Source organism: Hemibagrus wyckioides, linkage group LG17 (assembly GCF_019097595.1).
Source record: "Hemibagrus wyckioides isolate EC202008001 linkage group LG17, SWU_Hwy_1.0, whole genome shotgun sequence".
Taxonomy (NCBI): domain Eukaryota; kingdom Metazoa; phylum Chordata; class Actinopteri; order Siluriformes; family Bagridae; genus Hemibagrus; species Hemibagrus wyckioides.
In genome coordinates, this window is record NC_080726.1 from 5,399,059 (window position 1) to 5,415,704 (window position 16,646).

Sequence of the window (16,646 nt, forward strand, 5' to 3'; positions counted from 1 at the left end):
ATGTGAATGAATATGAAGCCCACTGGGTACCATGAGAACACACGGTACTCTCCTTTATAGCAGAAGGGAGATTTGGATTGTTTAAAGAGCTGAAAATAACTGTGCTGTCTGTTTACTTCTGTAAGTTAGAATGAATTATATATGGGTTTGCTAGTTACTATGGTGGAAGAGAAGTGAAGTATATTGCGGCCTACCGTTATGGAAAAATAAACAACCGGCCAAAAACATGCCCATTAGTTCCTGGTTTGTTGTTTGGCCCTCAGTTAGCTGAGCTGATGGAATTCATAGTTTTGATTTCACTATCTTTAATGTCTAATCCTGGAAAACCTCCAATTCCAAGGAACAAAGCTGCAGGATATGAGCAATGCTGACCCAGTAATATCACTGTAAAGACACTTGAACCATACACACCATTTACACAGCATGCCTAGGTATAGGTTGGGTTTTGGTGAGTTAAAATTAATGAATTAATGAAAGGAATTTATAAATTATATATCATCATTAGTTATCCGATTATTTTATGCTACATTTTGCTTATCCTTGTAGTATCGTCGTCCCTATTGTATACGCATAAACTGGCACATTCCTAAAGACGTGTGCATCTTGCATACCAGTTCTTCTGAATTTCACAGCCTGGTGAGCTGCAAAATAAAGATCCCCCTAGTACGAGCCCTTTCGCCTCCGACAGTAACTCATTAATCAAGATCTGATTTCGGTGCAATAGTTCAATCAATGAGGAAATGCCTATGATCCAGCTTTAGGGAGCATTTACTCACACGAGCAATAAATCATTTTATGAACTGGCCGTCCTGCTTGCACTTTGTGAGTGCTCCTATTTCAGCCATTTCCTTTTCACATGGGAGAGAGAAAGTGCGGGAGAGAGAAAGATAGAGAGAGGGATTGTTACCAGAGAATCCCCTTTAGCATTGTATGGGAAAGGCCTTGCAGGATTTTTCTTTTCTTTTTTTTGAGGAGCCAGCATGTCTTGGTCTTTCACTCAATCTATGCATTCATACAGGGAATGCTAACATTATATTTTTATAACTGTTAAGTCATCCTTGGTGCTTTCAGAAGCTAGTGTGACTAGGTTGCTGACCCTGGAGAAAACGGCTTGCATTAATATGCTGTAATCCTGTGTAATTAGTCAACTAGCTACACGCCAAGCAGCTTGTCACAGACTGTCAGCATTGGCAGGCCTGCAAGATGGCCCGCAGTCCCTGTGGCCAGCAGAGACATGGACACTTCTGTCATCCATCTTTACCTTCTGGTCTTCAGATGTGATCATTCAGTTATGCCATTTAGTTTCATTCATGCTCCTGTGGCTGATTTAAATCTGTTTAAGTAATACGTAATCTGTGACATGGTAAAATGTTAGGGTGTCCTAATATACACCTGATCGACAGCCATGACCACACAAACACCAACAGGAGTGTTTAGCCGAAAGCTCATTTTCCATCCCAAGCAAAGACCTGCCTGTCTCGATACACCTCATGGTAGGATGCGATATGCAAAACCCAAAATAATCCCACCAGCACAGTCAAAATAATTATGTCAGTAAGCCACATCTCCTCCCACTTCCACGAGCCTGCAGCAAGAGTGAGACATCTGCTGATGAGCAACATCCAAAAAGCTCCGCCTGTGCACACTGCGGGATTAGCTGGAGTAAAACGATTTAAACTATATAATTACAAGGGGATCAAGTGCAAATTATCTACTGCACTCAACAGCCAGATTACCTCCTGAGCTTCCTCTAGAACCCTCTCACAAGCCCCTCAGGGTAAAACCACCCTCTTAGCCTCACCAATGAAGTTGTTGCTGTGCTTGAAGAAGGAGTCTTGTAAATTTGAGGACATCTTATGCCCTTAAGGTGTCAATAGATATAGCCTCCTCTTTACACTGTTAGAACCAGAGGGCTGATAGGCCATGCATGACAGGCAGAATTAAAAGAGGCTAGGCAAATGTGTAACGCAATGAAGTGATTGTGAAGCCAGCGAGACGGGAGGGATAATAGATCCTTGTAGGGTACTACAGGGGCCGAGGCCGAGGACAGGTAGAAAGACAAGATTAATTGCAGAAGTGAGAGGCACTCATTGCTCATCAGGCAGCCCACTTTTCCCTTGGTTGCACACACCCACACACACTAACAAGCTTAAAGCTGTCCTCCGCTGTCTCGAATACACTTTCATTGCTGGTTCCTTTGTCCGTCACTCTTTTCTTTACCGGTCTCCCTTATTGTCGCTTTCTGTTTTGCTCACCAACATCCCTGTCTGTGTATCTGTCTTGTCCCCCTTGTCTCGTTCTCTTTCTTGTCTCCAGTCACCAAGATCTGCTCTCTCTCTCTCTCTCACTCTCTCTATCTCTCTCTCCGTGACTGCTCTTACTGGAAGAGATTTTCCCTCATCTTAAGCAGCAGGAGCCCCAGAACAGCAGCCATTAGTGTGGGCTCACTGAAAACACCCTAAAGAAAATCAGCCTCAGTCTTCCATGCTCCTTAACTCACACCCACACAAGCTGTTCAGCTGGATCTCTGTGTGGGTGGTTATTTATATATATATTTTTAGTTTTTATATATATATATATATAAAATATGTACAAGCAAACTGTCTCTGTGATTCTGCCTGATAGTAGAGATATTTAGGAGTATTTTCATATATGACCATAAGTATGCTATAATAGAAGGGAACTTGATAGAAAAATATAATACATTTAGTGCTTACACATTTCAAGAAATCTCCTCTATGTATCATCTATTAGCAAACATCTCTGGCCATTTGTGCTATTTATCTGTGGTCCACATGGTGCATTTCCATCCTTTTTTAACACCTCAGTCTCGCACCACATCCAGAGCTTCATCACCCTGCCACATGCTCTCATACACCCTAAATGTATAGTGACAGTGATTATGCAAAACCACATCTTCTTTCCCGGCGATACCTGCTCAGGAAGACACGGTGCCTTTATTGCGGCTGAGATATGGACTCGGCTGCAAAGAATCTGAAGGAATTTTAAATTCGCTCATTTTCAGGCCTTAGAGCCAATGTCACGGACCGGGGGAGATCAGATGGGAAATGCGGCATTTGATTTTGAGGTGTTTGTCGTCTGGAATTTTAAAAAGGATCCTAGTGAGAAAAAGATGAGAAATTTTGGGGATGTGTGTGTGTGTGTGTGTGGGCTTGGGATTAGTGTGGTACGTTTTGGATGGAAGCAAACTGTTTGGTTTATTACATTAGCAATAACTATGACGGGAAACTAATCATCAGGGGTGGGGGTGGGGATCTGGGGTGGTGATGCAGTCTGATATAAAATGCAGAGTTACTGATTCCCTAAACCTGATTATTTTCCTATAACATCACTACATATAAAATTAGACAAGTAGCTTTTCTTGTTAAAAGACAAACCGAAGACAAAGATGCTAAACTCTATCTTGCTAAATTTTTCTATGATGCTAAACCTGGAGACTCCTTCCATAAATATTAAACAAATTTCTCCTTATAGCTTCACTCTATCAATGATTATTCCTCGTTCTTTTTTCTTCCTTTGTTAAATAGCAGTACATCTTACAGCAAATCCGTCTTAGATTGTTCGTGAAGCCGTACAAACATCTGGCTGTTACTATGGAAACAATAGCACATTAGAATAAGCTCAGTAACATAAGCCTGTGGTTTGAAGTATAGCAGGAACTCCTGGAATATCAATCAACATGTTCCGACCAATCAGATTAAAGAATGCAGCAGTACTGTGGTGTGCATTGCAGTACACTCTTAAACCAGATATTATAATGCGTTATATAAGACGTTATGATGCCATATGCTTATTATAAGGTGCACTGCATTCTATATAAGATGGATAAATAGATACAGTAGATAGATAGATAGATAGATAGATAGATAGATAGATAGATAGATAGATAGATAGATAGATAGATAGATAGATAGATAGATAGATAGATACTTTATTGATCCCATGAGGGAAATTCTTGTGACAGCAGCTTAGTCAGTTAACAGATACATATATATATATATATATATATATATATATATATATATATATATATATATATATATATATATATATATATATATATATATGTACATATACACAAGACTGTATATTTGTACAGAATCTTCTATGAATCCTAGAAGTGATTGTTTCCAGTGAGTTTCCATTTCACCTCTAGTGAGTCTTCTCTGGTCTTCTGTAATGTTGGCATCCTGCTGTAATTAAGGAACAAGTCAAGAGAAATATGTTGCTTTTAAAGTAGAAACTTGGGTTGAAAGGGCAGACTTGACAAGAATACAGGGGTTATGTAAGCCAAACATGTTGATGTCAAGGGCACACACACACACACACAAATAAACACAGTGAGCAGTACAGACTAGTCACAGCTTGTCATCCTCTGCTACCTGTCCTCTATTCAGGGCCCAACAACAGGCAACGATAAGCGCAGTGACACTGCACCTGTTCACAACCAGCATCTTTACTACTGAGTGCCATGCACTCGCTTGCATGGCTTGTTGCCCCTCCAACACAACTCTCCGTCACTTTATCTGTCTCGTTCGTGCATGCCGAGCATGTATGAGCCTCTGATACACATCGTGGCAGGGCTTTGTGCAGCTTAGTGACCTCCATCCTGTCAGAAACACCATGCAGACAGCCTAGAAAAAAATAATAATAGAAAATTAATGTCACAGCAAGTCAGATCTGTAAATAATATCTGAACATCTTTGGAAGCAGGACACGTTGTAAAGCGTAAACATAAAACTGCTTAGCATCTTTAGCATATTCTTAGTATTACAATATGTCAGACATCCCGGAAAGCTGTTCTATTTAAATGGCTCCAATTCCACGTTTTAGATTCTGTTGAATAATAAATGAATTGTCGTGTCATTCAAGATAAAGTTATTAGACATGGAGGTTCTCCAAGGGTTCTTTGATTAGTCAAGGATTCTCGCTTTCTTTATGGATGAAACAGTATCTTGAATGTTTTGAACATGTATTTAAAGAGTGTAGAAGTGTATATCCTAAGATTGTACAGAATGCAAAAGCCACGCCCCCTTTCTCTGGCATGTGTTACATGGCCAGTATTTGCATAGAAGAACACGATTCGTTCTTACATTGTATGATGTCATAACATTTATGATGTAATAACACCTGCTTAATGAGATTCTCAGAATATAAGAGTTTACAGAGTATAAGATTATACAAAATGTACATGCCACACCCCTTTCTCTGATAAACTGGTATTATATGACTTGTATTTGCATAGAAGAACATGATTGGCTCTTAAATTGTATGATGTCATAACATTTATGATGAAAACCTTGAAAACCATTGCCATATCAATTCAAATGATCTAAAGGGATATAATTATAAAAAAAAGATACTATTTAAGAGGAAAGTTTAGTGACAAGTATGTTGTATGATTTGCTGTCATGTTGTACACCAGGAAGTAAGCTGAGGATAGGAATATTTTGATGCAGTGTTTTTGAACGCAGCATTTCATGGAATTCTGCCTCTCTGCCTGGCTGCACCTCAACATCAGGTCATCTTTCAAAGCTTGAGCTTTGAGGCTCAGGCTGTTTTGGAAATGTTGGGGAATCTCAGCATTTCTCACTTGCCCAAGCACACGCACACATTTTTCATCCTCTCTCCTCAGGGAGTAGTCACAATTCTCGGGCGAAACGGAAAGCGCTCGTCTCTCACATCCTCAGCATCCTTCTCGCTCTCCTCGCGAGCTCCCCTCATTGAGCTTTAACAGTGGAAGCCTATTAGACAAATCTGTGGACAGCCCGGCGGAGGTGCTAGAGATGGCAGGTTGTCAGTGCAACAGACGAGCCCCTTTATAAATATATCAGTCATGCTGGCTTCGGCCGCTGCTGAATTATATCCCCGTCCCAGTTCAGCACAAATTTGACATAGAGAAGGATTGCGCTCATTTCTCAGGGGGCCGGGTTTGAAAAATGGTGTCCGGTTTAAATATGACAGATTCCTTTGATGTATTTACCCCTGCCCCAGTGCTTTATATAGGCAGAAGTCCTGTGGGTGCACGGAGTCCTTTACAGAAAAGGAGAAGAAAGCAGATATGATTCGGATGCCATTGTCTCTATCAATGAAAGTGCTTCGTGGAGTTTTATTTGCTAGATCCCAGATGTCAGTAGGGCCTTTTTTTCTTTTTTTAACCTAGATTCTTGCAGGGCATATACTGTATTGTTGCATTGCACCATTACTATGAACTACATCCTTACACCTTGTGATGATGAAGCAGAAGTCATGGGAGGATTTCTGTTTAAGCTCTAACTGAAAGCTGCTAGCTAGCTTGCTAACCTCTGAGTTTTGGGTTATCAAGGTGAGAAGAAAACGAAATAAATCTGTTTTTTTCTCTTTAACCTTAATAAAATGTCATTTCAGCTCATTTTAGTCCAAAAATATATACGTCTTTTGAATCCAACATTTGTTAAGTAGCCACTTGTATTTTCCTAAAATTAATCCTACCATGTAATCAGCGCCTCATGAAGGTGAAACATCAATTCCTGAAGTGTTTTATTCCTCTTACGCCACAGCAACTATGACAATGGATCAAAAAATGACATTTATAGTCATATTTAACGTTGTGGAATAACTTAATTCCTGTTATGTCATTTCCTCTCCTTTTATTTCGCAAAGATAATACAAACAACGCAACTCGTCATGTTACTGAGAAACTTCTTTAGCTAAGCTGTAACATTGGAAACTCCTTCTATAAATATTAAATAAACAACTCCTTATGGACTATATATTTTACTCTTTAACATAATTCTTTATTTGTAATTATTTAAAAAAAAATCCATTTAAATGTCCATCATATGAGTTCTTACAATAACATACTGTATTATAGACATTAATATAAATCAGCGATTTGCCTTGCAGCTAGAACTGATCTCAGAGCCTCTATTAAAGAAAATTAATCAACACTCACTGATCGTGGTATATAATTCTCTACTATTACGCTCAGTGCTTTACAGCTAGCTAGTTCTAGTTATTATTACAACAGTAGGTGTTTGGTAACCTGGGGTTTTTACAGCTAGCTAGCTTAACTACCTTAACTAGCCACACCTATAGGTAGTATATAGTATATTAAATATGTATTAATGTTTCTATGCCTCATGGGACATATTATCTCAGACAGTGTGCTCGAACAGGGTTAGTACTCGCCTCTCTCTCATGATTATAGGTGACCATATGTTTTTACGGAAATGGAGCACAAACACAGTTTAAGGTGTGGTGTGCATTGAAAAGGTACGACTATGATTAAAACAAGGCGAAGATATATATATATATATATATATATATTTGTTTTATTTTTTTTAATGCAAAAATGTTTTAAAAATATTAGAAGACAGTTAACATTTGCTTGAAAGAACCAAAAAAACAAAACAAAAAAATTGTGGACACTAAGCAGCCTCATGGTTCTGTCGTTGGGATTGCTCGGGCTTCTGGGGCTAGCATGATTAGATTGGGGCAGAATTCTCCAGCTGGCAGGCCTGTCTGGGACCTGGGGGCACTCGTCCCCGACACTCGTCACTACTCTGACACCTCTGACAGGCAGCGGACAGCCCAGCCAGACAGGTTCATTAAGCCCTGTTTCTTACAGCTGGGCCTCTCTCTCTCTTTCTCTCTCTCTCTCTCTCTCTCTCTCTTCTCTTTACTCCCCCTTTCCCTCACCATGAGCAACAAAAAAGGGGGTTGTGGGTGAGGCCTGCGCTTTGTCAACCACCGCAGAGTCTACAGGGACACTGGCTCGTTGGGTTTTGAAGTGCCAGCTCTGATGTTGTGACATTTTTTTTCCTGATATAGGCTTTCTTTTTTCTTTTTCTTTTTCTTTTTTTTTTTCCTCTGCCAGCATCTTTTGTTGTTGTCTAGCCCTTTGGCCTGTGCTTTGTCAGAGGGAGAAAGGTGCAAACACACACTGCAGGAGGTGCAGACGGACTCTTTTCTGGAAAAAAAAGTCTTTCTGTATGACTGTGCTATTTTTGGGAAATGTTTATAAAATGCAGTGTGTGTTGTGTTGCACAGATTCTCTTATGGGTCTGATTTAGCCATGTTTATTAGAGCTGTTGTTAGTAACGGTAAAAAAGAGCACTATGAAATGTGAGCGCATTTGTCTTGCTTTTTTAAATTCATCCTTAATGGAATACTCCAGCTATGTGTGTTATAATATCTATCTACTGCATTTGTAGGTGTAGTTACTAGAAATCATAAGCTAAAATTTCTGCTGCTTTTTAGCTTCTCCGTTCTGATTGGTCCGAAGGTGTTGACTAATTTTCTACGCTAACTTTTGGTACAGCTTTGGATTCCAGGTTTATATTAACACTTCATACACACTCATTTGAATAGTAACAGCTCATTTACCCGAACTTGTATGATGGACTTTCCACATAATCCAAATCTATTTAATAAAATATTAAAAACTCAGTAGTTATTTAGCATCTATGGACAGAGTCTCAAATGTCAAAAGCTTTGGGAAAATTTTCAGGATATTTCAGTTTTTCAGTATTATTTATTTGTTTTATTTGGAATTTCGAATGAGAGAAAAACCTAAGAAGCTAATGAGGGATGGATTGATTATAGTTTCTTTACCAGGAGTGATTATTGTAACTAACTTGCTTCAGACATTATTTACTGTATTTAGAAATGGATAGAAATGACAGTGTGTAATTATTTAACAAACAGATAGATAGATAGATAGATAGATAGATAGATAGATAGATAGATAGATAGATAGATAGATAGATAGATTCAATTCAATTTATTTGTAAAGAGCTTTTAAAAATGGACATTGTCTCAAAGCAGCTTTACAGAAGTATAGAAAAATAGAAAAAAAATTAAAGCTAAGTTTCTATTTATCCCTAACATTTATCCCTCATGAGAAGCTTGAGGTGACGGTGGTGAGGAAAAACATCCCTGAGATGATATGAGGAAGAAACCTTGAGAGGAACCTGGCTCAGAAGCGAACCTCATCCTCATTTGGGTGACACTGGACAGTAAATAATGTAAATGTTGACAATGTCCTTTCTACAACAGTTTATAGTCATGAGCAACTGAGGAACTAATAGGTCAGTGTAGTTTCTGAGATAAATATAGATGGATAATTATAATAATAGATAGAGAATTATAGATAAGAGCACAAACAAGCAAACAAAACTAAATGACAACAAACAAATAAATAATCTTAATTCAGGCAAATTGCTGTGATATAAGTGGAATAAAACACTTTATCATGTGCTGTTAAAGTGTAACTATGCTTTGCACTAGCCTAATCACATCGCACCTTCATTGCTTTATTTTCTTTTTTATTGTAGCATGTACCATCTCGCTCATTTACTGAAGCTGTTCTTCTGTCTCTTGCTTCCAGCACTCTTTCCAACACTGGAGCAATAAACACTAGACTGAAAGTGAGGCATTTCCTTGTTTATATGTCTGTTTGTAACAAAGATTCCACAGATTCTTTCCCTTAGACCCACGATTTAAAGGAATAAACCAAGCTTAGTTTAGAAGTACCTTTTTTTCCGAAGAATTTTACATTTATTCATGGACAGACATACAGGAAATTGTGCAATACAGGAAATCATTACGATCTAAATAAAAGAATACATTAAATTCATACAAATCCAAGCCATTTCTATTAATACTCAGCAATGGATCCTGGGATTTGAGCTCACATTCACTCACTTTCTATTTTATTGAGCCATAAAAGATTGTCTGTTTTATCTGGGGACCATTTAGTTATCTAGCAACGATCAAAAATAAAGAAATAATCCTGTCAATGCCGAGTGTACAGGTGCAGACCGAATTACACAGGGAATATCGTATACGGAATACCCTGGATGTGGTGTAGTGAAGAAATGAGGGGACAGGAATCGGAATTGTCTTTACATGTCCACTGAATCTCCTTCCCAGGATAACTCCCTTTCCGCTTGACTCCGTGCTGCCCTCTCCGTGGCAAATCCTGGCTGTTTGAGCAAGGGTCGATAAAGGTGTCAAGGAAAGCCTGATGCTGAGGCATTGTGTGTGCGCGCGTGTGTGTGTGAGAGCTGAGAGAGTTGAGGGGATTGTTTGTGGTGAAGGGGGTTGATGTTTGATGGAGACAGGGAGCAGGAGGGCTGGAGGATGGAGCGTACTGCAGTGTAATCCAGCTTTAATTGAGCCCTGGAGACTCGCTTGTGCCGGAAAGCATGTCTGCATCGGCACAGAGCGGCGTTCCACGGAGAAATGAAGCAGGTCCAGGCCGGCTGGCAAACGCCGTCATTCCATCTAAATGAGCAGTGGATGGGTGGTGGGGACTATACAGCCTGCTGGGGACTTCTTGCGGAGTTCTGTTTATTCTGTTTTTCACTCTTACTGTACAAACTGTACGTCCACTTTCACTTCCACGTCAAGTTTCACTTCATCTCTGCATGCAAGAAGAAAGCTTTCATCTCTATGCCATCCAATCTGGAATCTGTTTGTGTGCTCAAGTGTGTGGATGTGTGTGTATCTGAGAATGTACCACTCCAGTCTGAAATGACTTGTTTTAGAAGGAGGAGGAGGTGGTGGTAAAGGAACAAGCCATGGGGGCAGGAGCTTTATTTTCACCTGTCATGGCGACTCTTGATCCTTTCCCCAGAAGGCCCTGAGGTTCTCTCCGGAGAGTCTCGCTAATGAATCCCTTTCTCAACCTGGTCCTGTGTGTGTGTATTGATTATTTACAGTCACATGACCCCCGGAGGATCTGAGGGAAGTAGCAGAGCGGTAGAAGGAAACAATAGGCCAATGTGTGCCTCTTTATAGAAACGATATCGTTTACACTTCTATTTCTCACTCATTTTATAATCCACCATATTAAATACCTGAAAGAATTCCCAAGAGAATTTTAATACATTCATTTTATTAATCATCTTTCGACCCAGATAACAAAGACAAGACGAGATTTCTGACAAGGAACACTAACATCTTGTCTGATTTCTGACCGGATTTTTAACTAATAAATGTTCATATTGTTAAAACCAGTAAGCTAGGTAACATCAGCTAGCCTGACAGAATTGCAAAAACATTTGTAATCTTCTTTGTTAAATCTAGCCAGCTAGCTAACATGAGCTAAGCAGACTAGCTAACATGAGCCAAGCAGATAGCCTTCTGTTGCTAAACGTTTTTGTTGAACCAAGCAAGCTAGCTAAACTGAGGTAATCTGAGAGGATTTCTGAAAGGATTTATTTAATAATAAATGTTTATACTACACTTTAATGTGCTTTAAAGCTTTCCAAGATGATTTGTTAATGCATATTTATTATAGTAATTTATTTATAGTCTCTACATGTTCAATTTAAACAAAATGAGGTTTCTGCTAAGATTTCTGACAGGAGTTTAATAATGTTCACATTGGCCACTCCTCAAACTATAGCTCTATTTAACCTGACAGATCTTTCTAGCTAACTTGCTAGCTAACGTGACAGAAAAAGGTTTAAGTCATGTTAACGATATGTATAATTGTTCAAGGTAGCTAGCTAGCTATCACACATTATTTGTTAAATATTTCATGTTATCCAAACAAGGCATTCTTTCAGGATTCCTGAAAGAAAACTGAGCCCATAATAAGTCTCCAAAATGTCTGCCCCTGAAGCTAGATAGCTAAATAACTTGATGGAAATTCCTAAATTATTTTTAAATTGTGCTTCGCTGCTGAGGCCAGTCATTTGGCTAACATGAGCTAAACTGACACGAGCTAACATGCTAGATATCAGAGCGGATTTTAAAGTCATATGAAGATATGTTCACAATCATCGCTGTCAAAGCTAACCAGCTATCTAACATGAGCTAAGCTGAGAGGAATTTAATTTTTATATTTTACTTCATAAATATTGGTAAATGTCTTTGTGTAAGCAAGCTAGCTAAGGTGAGCCAATCTGAGAGGATTTCTAAGAGAATTTTTAACTAAAAATGTGAAAGGGTTTACTGCTAAATCTTGCTATCTAGCTAACAAGCTCTCTAACATAAATCTGACAGGGTTAGAATGAAATGAGGTGAAATAATACATTTTCACAATGCTAAGCCCTATTGATGGACAACATGAATGACTCTGGAAAAAAATTGTGAAAGGATTTTAAAAGTCATTTGTGTACATTTTCACATCTTCACTGCTACAACTAGCCAGCTGGCTAATATGAGCTAACCGGACAGGATTTCTGTGTATAATTTAACTTGACCGCTTTCTCAGGCTAATGCTTGTGGGATGTGGATTATAGCAGCAGCTACTCAATTAACAGACTTCCCTGAATAGTTGTAATCAGTGTCAATAAACTAAACAGGCCTGATGTTTAAAACTGTAGCTCACTTTCCTCTTTGCCCCTGTGTGCTTTGAGCAGGTGTTGGTGTACTCTGAAGGGCTGCATGGAAAATGGATGTTCAGCGAGATCCGAGCTGTGTTCGCCCGCCGCTACCTGCTGCAGAACACCGCGCTGGAAGTCTTTATGGCCAACAGAAGTAAATCTTTCACTCTTACATCATGTACAATAACATATCTATCTATCTATCTATCTATCTATCTATCTATCTATCTATCTATCTATCTATCTATCTATCTATCTATCTATCTATCTAGCTAGCTAGCTAGCTAGCTAGCTATCTAGCTATCCACACTATACTAGTAACAATAGTTGTCTTTTCTCCAACATTCTTATTAAAATCTATCTCTCTGTCTCTCTCTCTCTATCTCTTTCCCTCTTTATGTATGTCTTTAGTCTGTATGTCTCTGTCTCTCTCTCTCTCTCTCTCTCTCTCTCTTTTTATGTCCCATCTGTCTTTCTCTCTTTTTCTCTCTTTATTTCTCTCGCATCTCCTATGTCTGTCTCTGTGTCTGTCTGAATGTCTCTCTCTCTCTCTCTCTCTCTCTCTCTCTCTCTCTTTCTGTCTCTGTCTTTTTCCCTTTTTCTCTCTCTTATCTCTCTGTGTGTCCCATCCCATCCCCCTCTTTGTCTCAATTCAATTTCAGCAAGTTTTATTGCCATGACCATATACATGTACATGTACAGTATTGCCAAAGCATTATGGCAAAGAGAAGAACAAGTTTTATCAACAAACATATTACCCCCCACCCCCCTCCCCCTGATGTCATTCTATCCTGCAGCCTCTGTGATGTTTAACTTTCCTGACCAGCCCACGGTGAAGAAAGTGGTCTATAGTTTACCCCGTGTAGGTGTTGGCACAAGCTATGGCCTTCCACAAGCCAGGTACGTCACGTCATTGAACATATATCAAGTAACCTCATTTTTATTTCAGGTCTGACTAATTTAAAAGTTTTTACATTTCAAGCGTGTTACCTGGTTAGGCCCAGTTACGCAGCTAAGAGACTCAGGGGCAGGTTTCAGTACTGTTATGAGCTGCAGTGCAGTGTGCGATCTGACCCTGATTACCCTGAACTAGTTCATCTCTCCTCCAGGGTGAGACTCGAGCCTGGATCTTCTGAAGGAACATTCAGACTTATCAGAAAGCTCAGCAGCCTGGAAAAACAATAGATTTTATTACAGGAATAACTTCAAATGTTACGTACAAATGCACTTTGGTGATTTAGCATTCACACAGAATATTGTATATGTGTGTATTTTTCACTCTTTATATATTAATATACTATATTAAATACCCATAACTAGCCTGACAGAATTCCCAAGAAAATTTTAATACATACATTTTTCTAATTGTCTTTGTAAAATCTACACTGAGATGAGATTTCTGACAAGAAAGCTAACATCTTGTCTGATTTCTGACAGGATTTTTAGCTAATAATTGTTCGTACTGCTAAAATCAGCCTGCTAGGTATCATCAGCTAGCCTGACAGAATTGCCCAGAGCATTTCTAATCTTCTTTGTTAAATCTAGCCAGCTAGCAAACATGAGCTAAGCAGATAGCCTTCTATGTGTATTTTACTTCATAAATGTTGCTAAACGTCTTTGTTAAACCTAACAAACTAGCTAAGCTGAGGTATTTCTGAGGGGATTTTTAACAATAAATGTTTATATGCTTTACTACGCTTTTAAAACTTTCCAAGATGATTTATTAATGAATATTTATTGTTTCTACTTGTTCAATTTAACCAAAATGAGCTTTTTTGCTAAGATTTCTGACAGGAGTTTAATAATATCTATAATAAAACTCCTAAAACTATAGCGCTGTTTAACCTAACGAAGCTTTCGAGCTAACTTGACAGAGAAAAGTATGATATGTGTAATTTTCCAGGGTAGCTAGCTAGCTGTCCCACATTATTTGTTAAATCTTCCATGCTATCAAAGAAGACAACTCTTCCAGGATTTCTGAAAGGAAACTTAACTCATAATAAATATTCATATTGCTAATTTGGTTGAGCTTCTCACATCTCCAGATTAAACAAATAAAATAAATAAATAAGTATTTGTGATGTAACATTTCCAACAGTTGTGCAGAAATGCATGTTTATAATTATAATTTAATTATATTTATATCTACAGTTAATCCACTCTTTCATTAAAGAAATCCTGAGATAATTACAGGAATAAATAAATAAATAAATAAATAAATAAATAAATAAATTTAATTTAAAATATAAAATGATTTAATTTGAAACGTTGTTATTTTTATTCTAAAATGTATCTTCCTGTAAAGCAGCTTTGAGACAATGTTCATTGTTAAAAGTAATAGAAATAAAGCCGGATTGAACTGAATTTAGCATTTTGTAACAATAGGTAGGTTTCCTACCACAGGAAAGTCTTCACGATATTGTAAGATCATGGTTCCTGGTACTTTGTGGTTTATCTGTAATGTAAAAAAGCTGTATTTTGAGTATTCTGAGGAAAACAAGAAGTCTAAGAAGGAAGCTACCGTTAAAGCTAAAGCTAAAAAATTATAATGTGTTGTTCTTAATAGTAATAATAATAATAATAATAATAATAATAATAATAATAATAATAAAATAAAAAAATTGGAAAATGCCTGGTTAATCGCTGTGGTATAAAAGAAATAAAACAAACCATGTTATGCTTTGTTTTTTAAGAAACAAATTAGCATACCCTGTTGGATTTTGAAATCTTTAGAAACACGGTATATTTCGTAATATTTTTTATTTTTTGTGATTTTTGTTCAGTGAAGGATGTTGCAACTCCTGGAAATATTCCCCCTGTTCTTTTTCGTAAACAAATAAGTGAGCATGAAAAGACAAAGTAAAAAATAAAATGATCCATTAATTGAATTTGAAAGGTGAGAATAATTCGTCTGTGTTACGTCATCGCGTTCACCCCACCCCCCAACCCCCCCACCCCCCGCAGCATACGTCTCGGCTTTACTTCAAACCGACGCTATTAGGACTTTTCCCATCTGAAAAGCAGTTCATTCAATCCCGGCCATGTTTTCATTAATCCCCACATGAAGGCAGGGATCAGCCTTGCGTGTCTGAGAGTGTGACTGTGTCTGTTTATGTTCTCTTGTTTCTCTTGGTTCTCTGTGTTTCTTCTGGCAAAACAGTTGCACATTCCATATTTCTTGAAATTCTTATGTCCTCGAGCCAAAATGCTGTTGAGCCAAAGCTAGTGGCAGGAAATGTGGAGGTTTGAGCTTCAGCAGTGTGTAAAGATTATTTTTTCTGTGTGTGTGTGTGTGTGTTTGTGTGTGTGTGTGTTTGTGTGTGTGTGTGTGTGTGTGTGTGTGTTTTTTTACAGGCGGATTTCCCTGGCCACGCCACGGCAGCTCTTCAAGTCCTCCAATATGACACAGCGCTGGCAGAGACGCGAAATCTCCAACTTCGAGTACCTTATGTTCCTAAATACTATAGCAGGTTAGAGTTTATTACACTCTTCATCCGTCACGGATCATGAAATGGATAGTGAGGAATTGTTTCATAAGGCTGCGGTAGAGTGAAATATATAATGTTTGATACATGCTGTCATTGTGGCAGAATACTTCGAATTAATTTCCCTGTGTGACGTTATAATTAGGAAAACCACCACGATTTTAGCTACTGATCACATCGCTGTCTTGCTATGCGATTAGCATGTACACCACTGGCACAGATGTTGGAAACAGTACATTTGGAGGTCACCTGTCAGATTATTCCAGAGAAGAAGAAAAAAACACTCTGGTGATCCAGCTGGCTAGTTTCGAAGGCCAGTAAAAAACGTTTCCAGGTTCTAATTTGAATAAAAAAAAATATCGATTTAAAGGTTTACTTTACATAAGCCTAGAGTATACTGAGTGTGATTATGTAAAACCTACATAACCTCATCCTGCTGGCTAACCTCGCTTTAAAAACAGAGTAAATGTATAAACCAACTCTTGGCCTTCGTAACACATTCATGAAGTCAAATCGAATCTCTAATGATTTTTTGTCCATTTGCCTTAAAATAAATTAGAAAGACAATGCAACTTGACATATTTATGAAGCTCGTATATCATATCAGTCAAATGAGCAATGTAAAGGTAAAGCATGAATACATTTAGTGTCTAGAACACGGATACCAAGCACTGAGAATACCTTTTATATTATTTTTTTTGTCATGATTGTGCTGTATAAAAACATACTAACGATCTGCAAGGTGAGAATAAAAAGAATTACAATAACTGTAATAGGTGTTGTGAGTTTAAACACTTTGCTTTGCTTTCTGAAAGAGTCA

General features: G+C 38.2%; 1 protein-coding gene across 2 annotated transcripts in view; it reads left to right on the plus strand.

The window, feature by feature from the left end:
- nbeab (neurobeachin b) overlaps positions 1–16,646 on the plus strand; it is a 451,655-nt gene that overhangs the window by 332,190 nt on the left and 102,819 nt on the right. For both annotated transcript variants that reach the window (XM_058413684.1, XM_058413683.1), the window contains 3 exons: positions 12,378–12,495; positions 13,139–13,241; positions 15,696–15,811. In XM_058413684.1, coding sequence (XP_058269667.1) covers positions 12,378–12,495; positions 13,139–13,241; positions 15,696–15,811 — 337 coding nt within the window. The remainder of the gene's footprint in view (positions 1–12,377; positions 12,496–13,138; positions 13,242–15,695; positions 15,812–16,646) is intronic.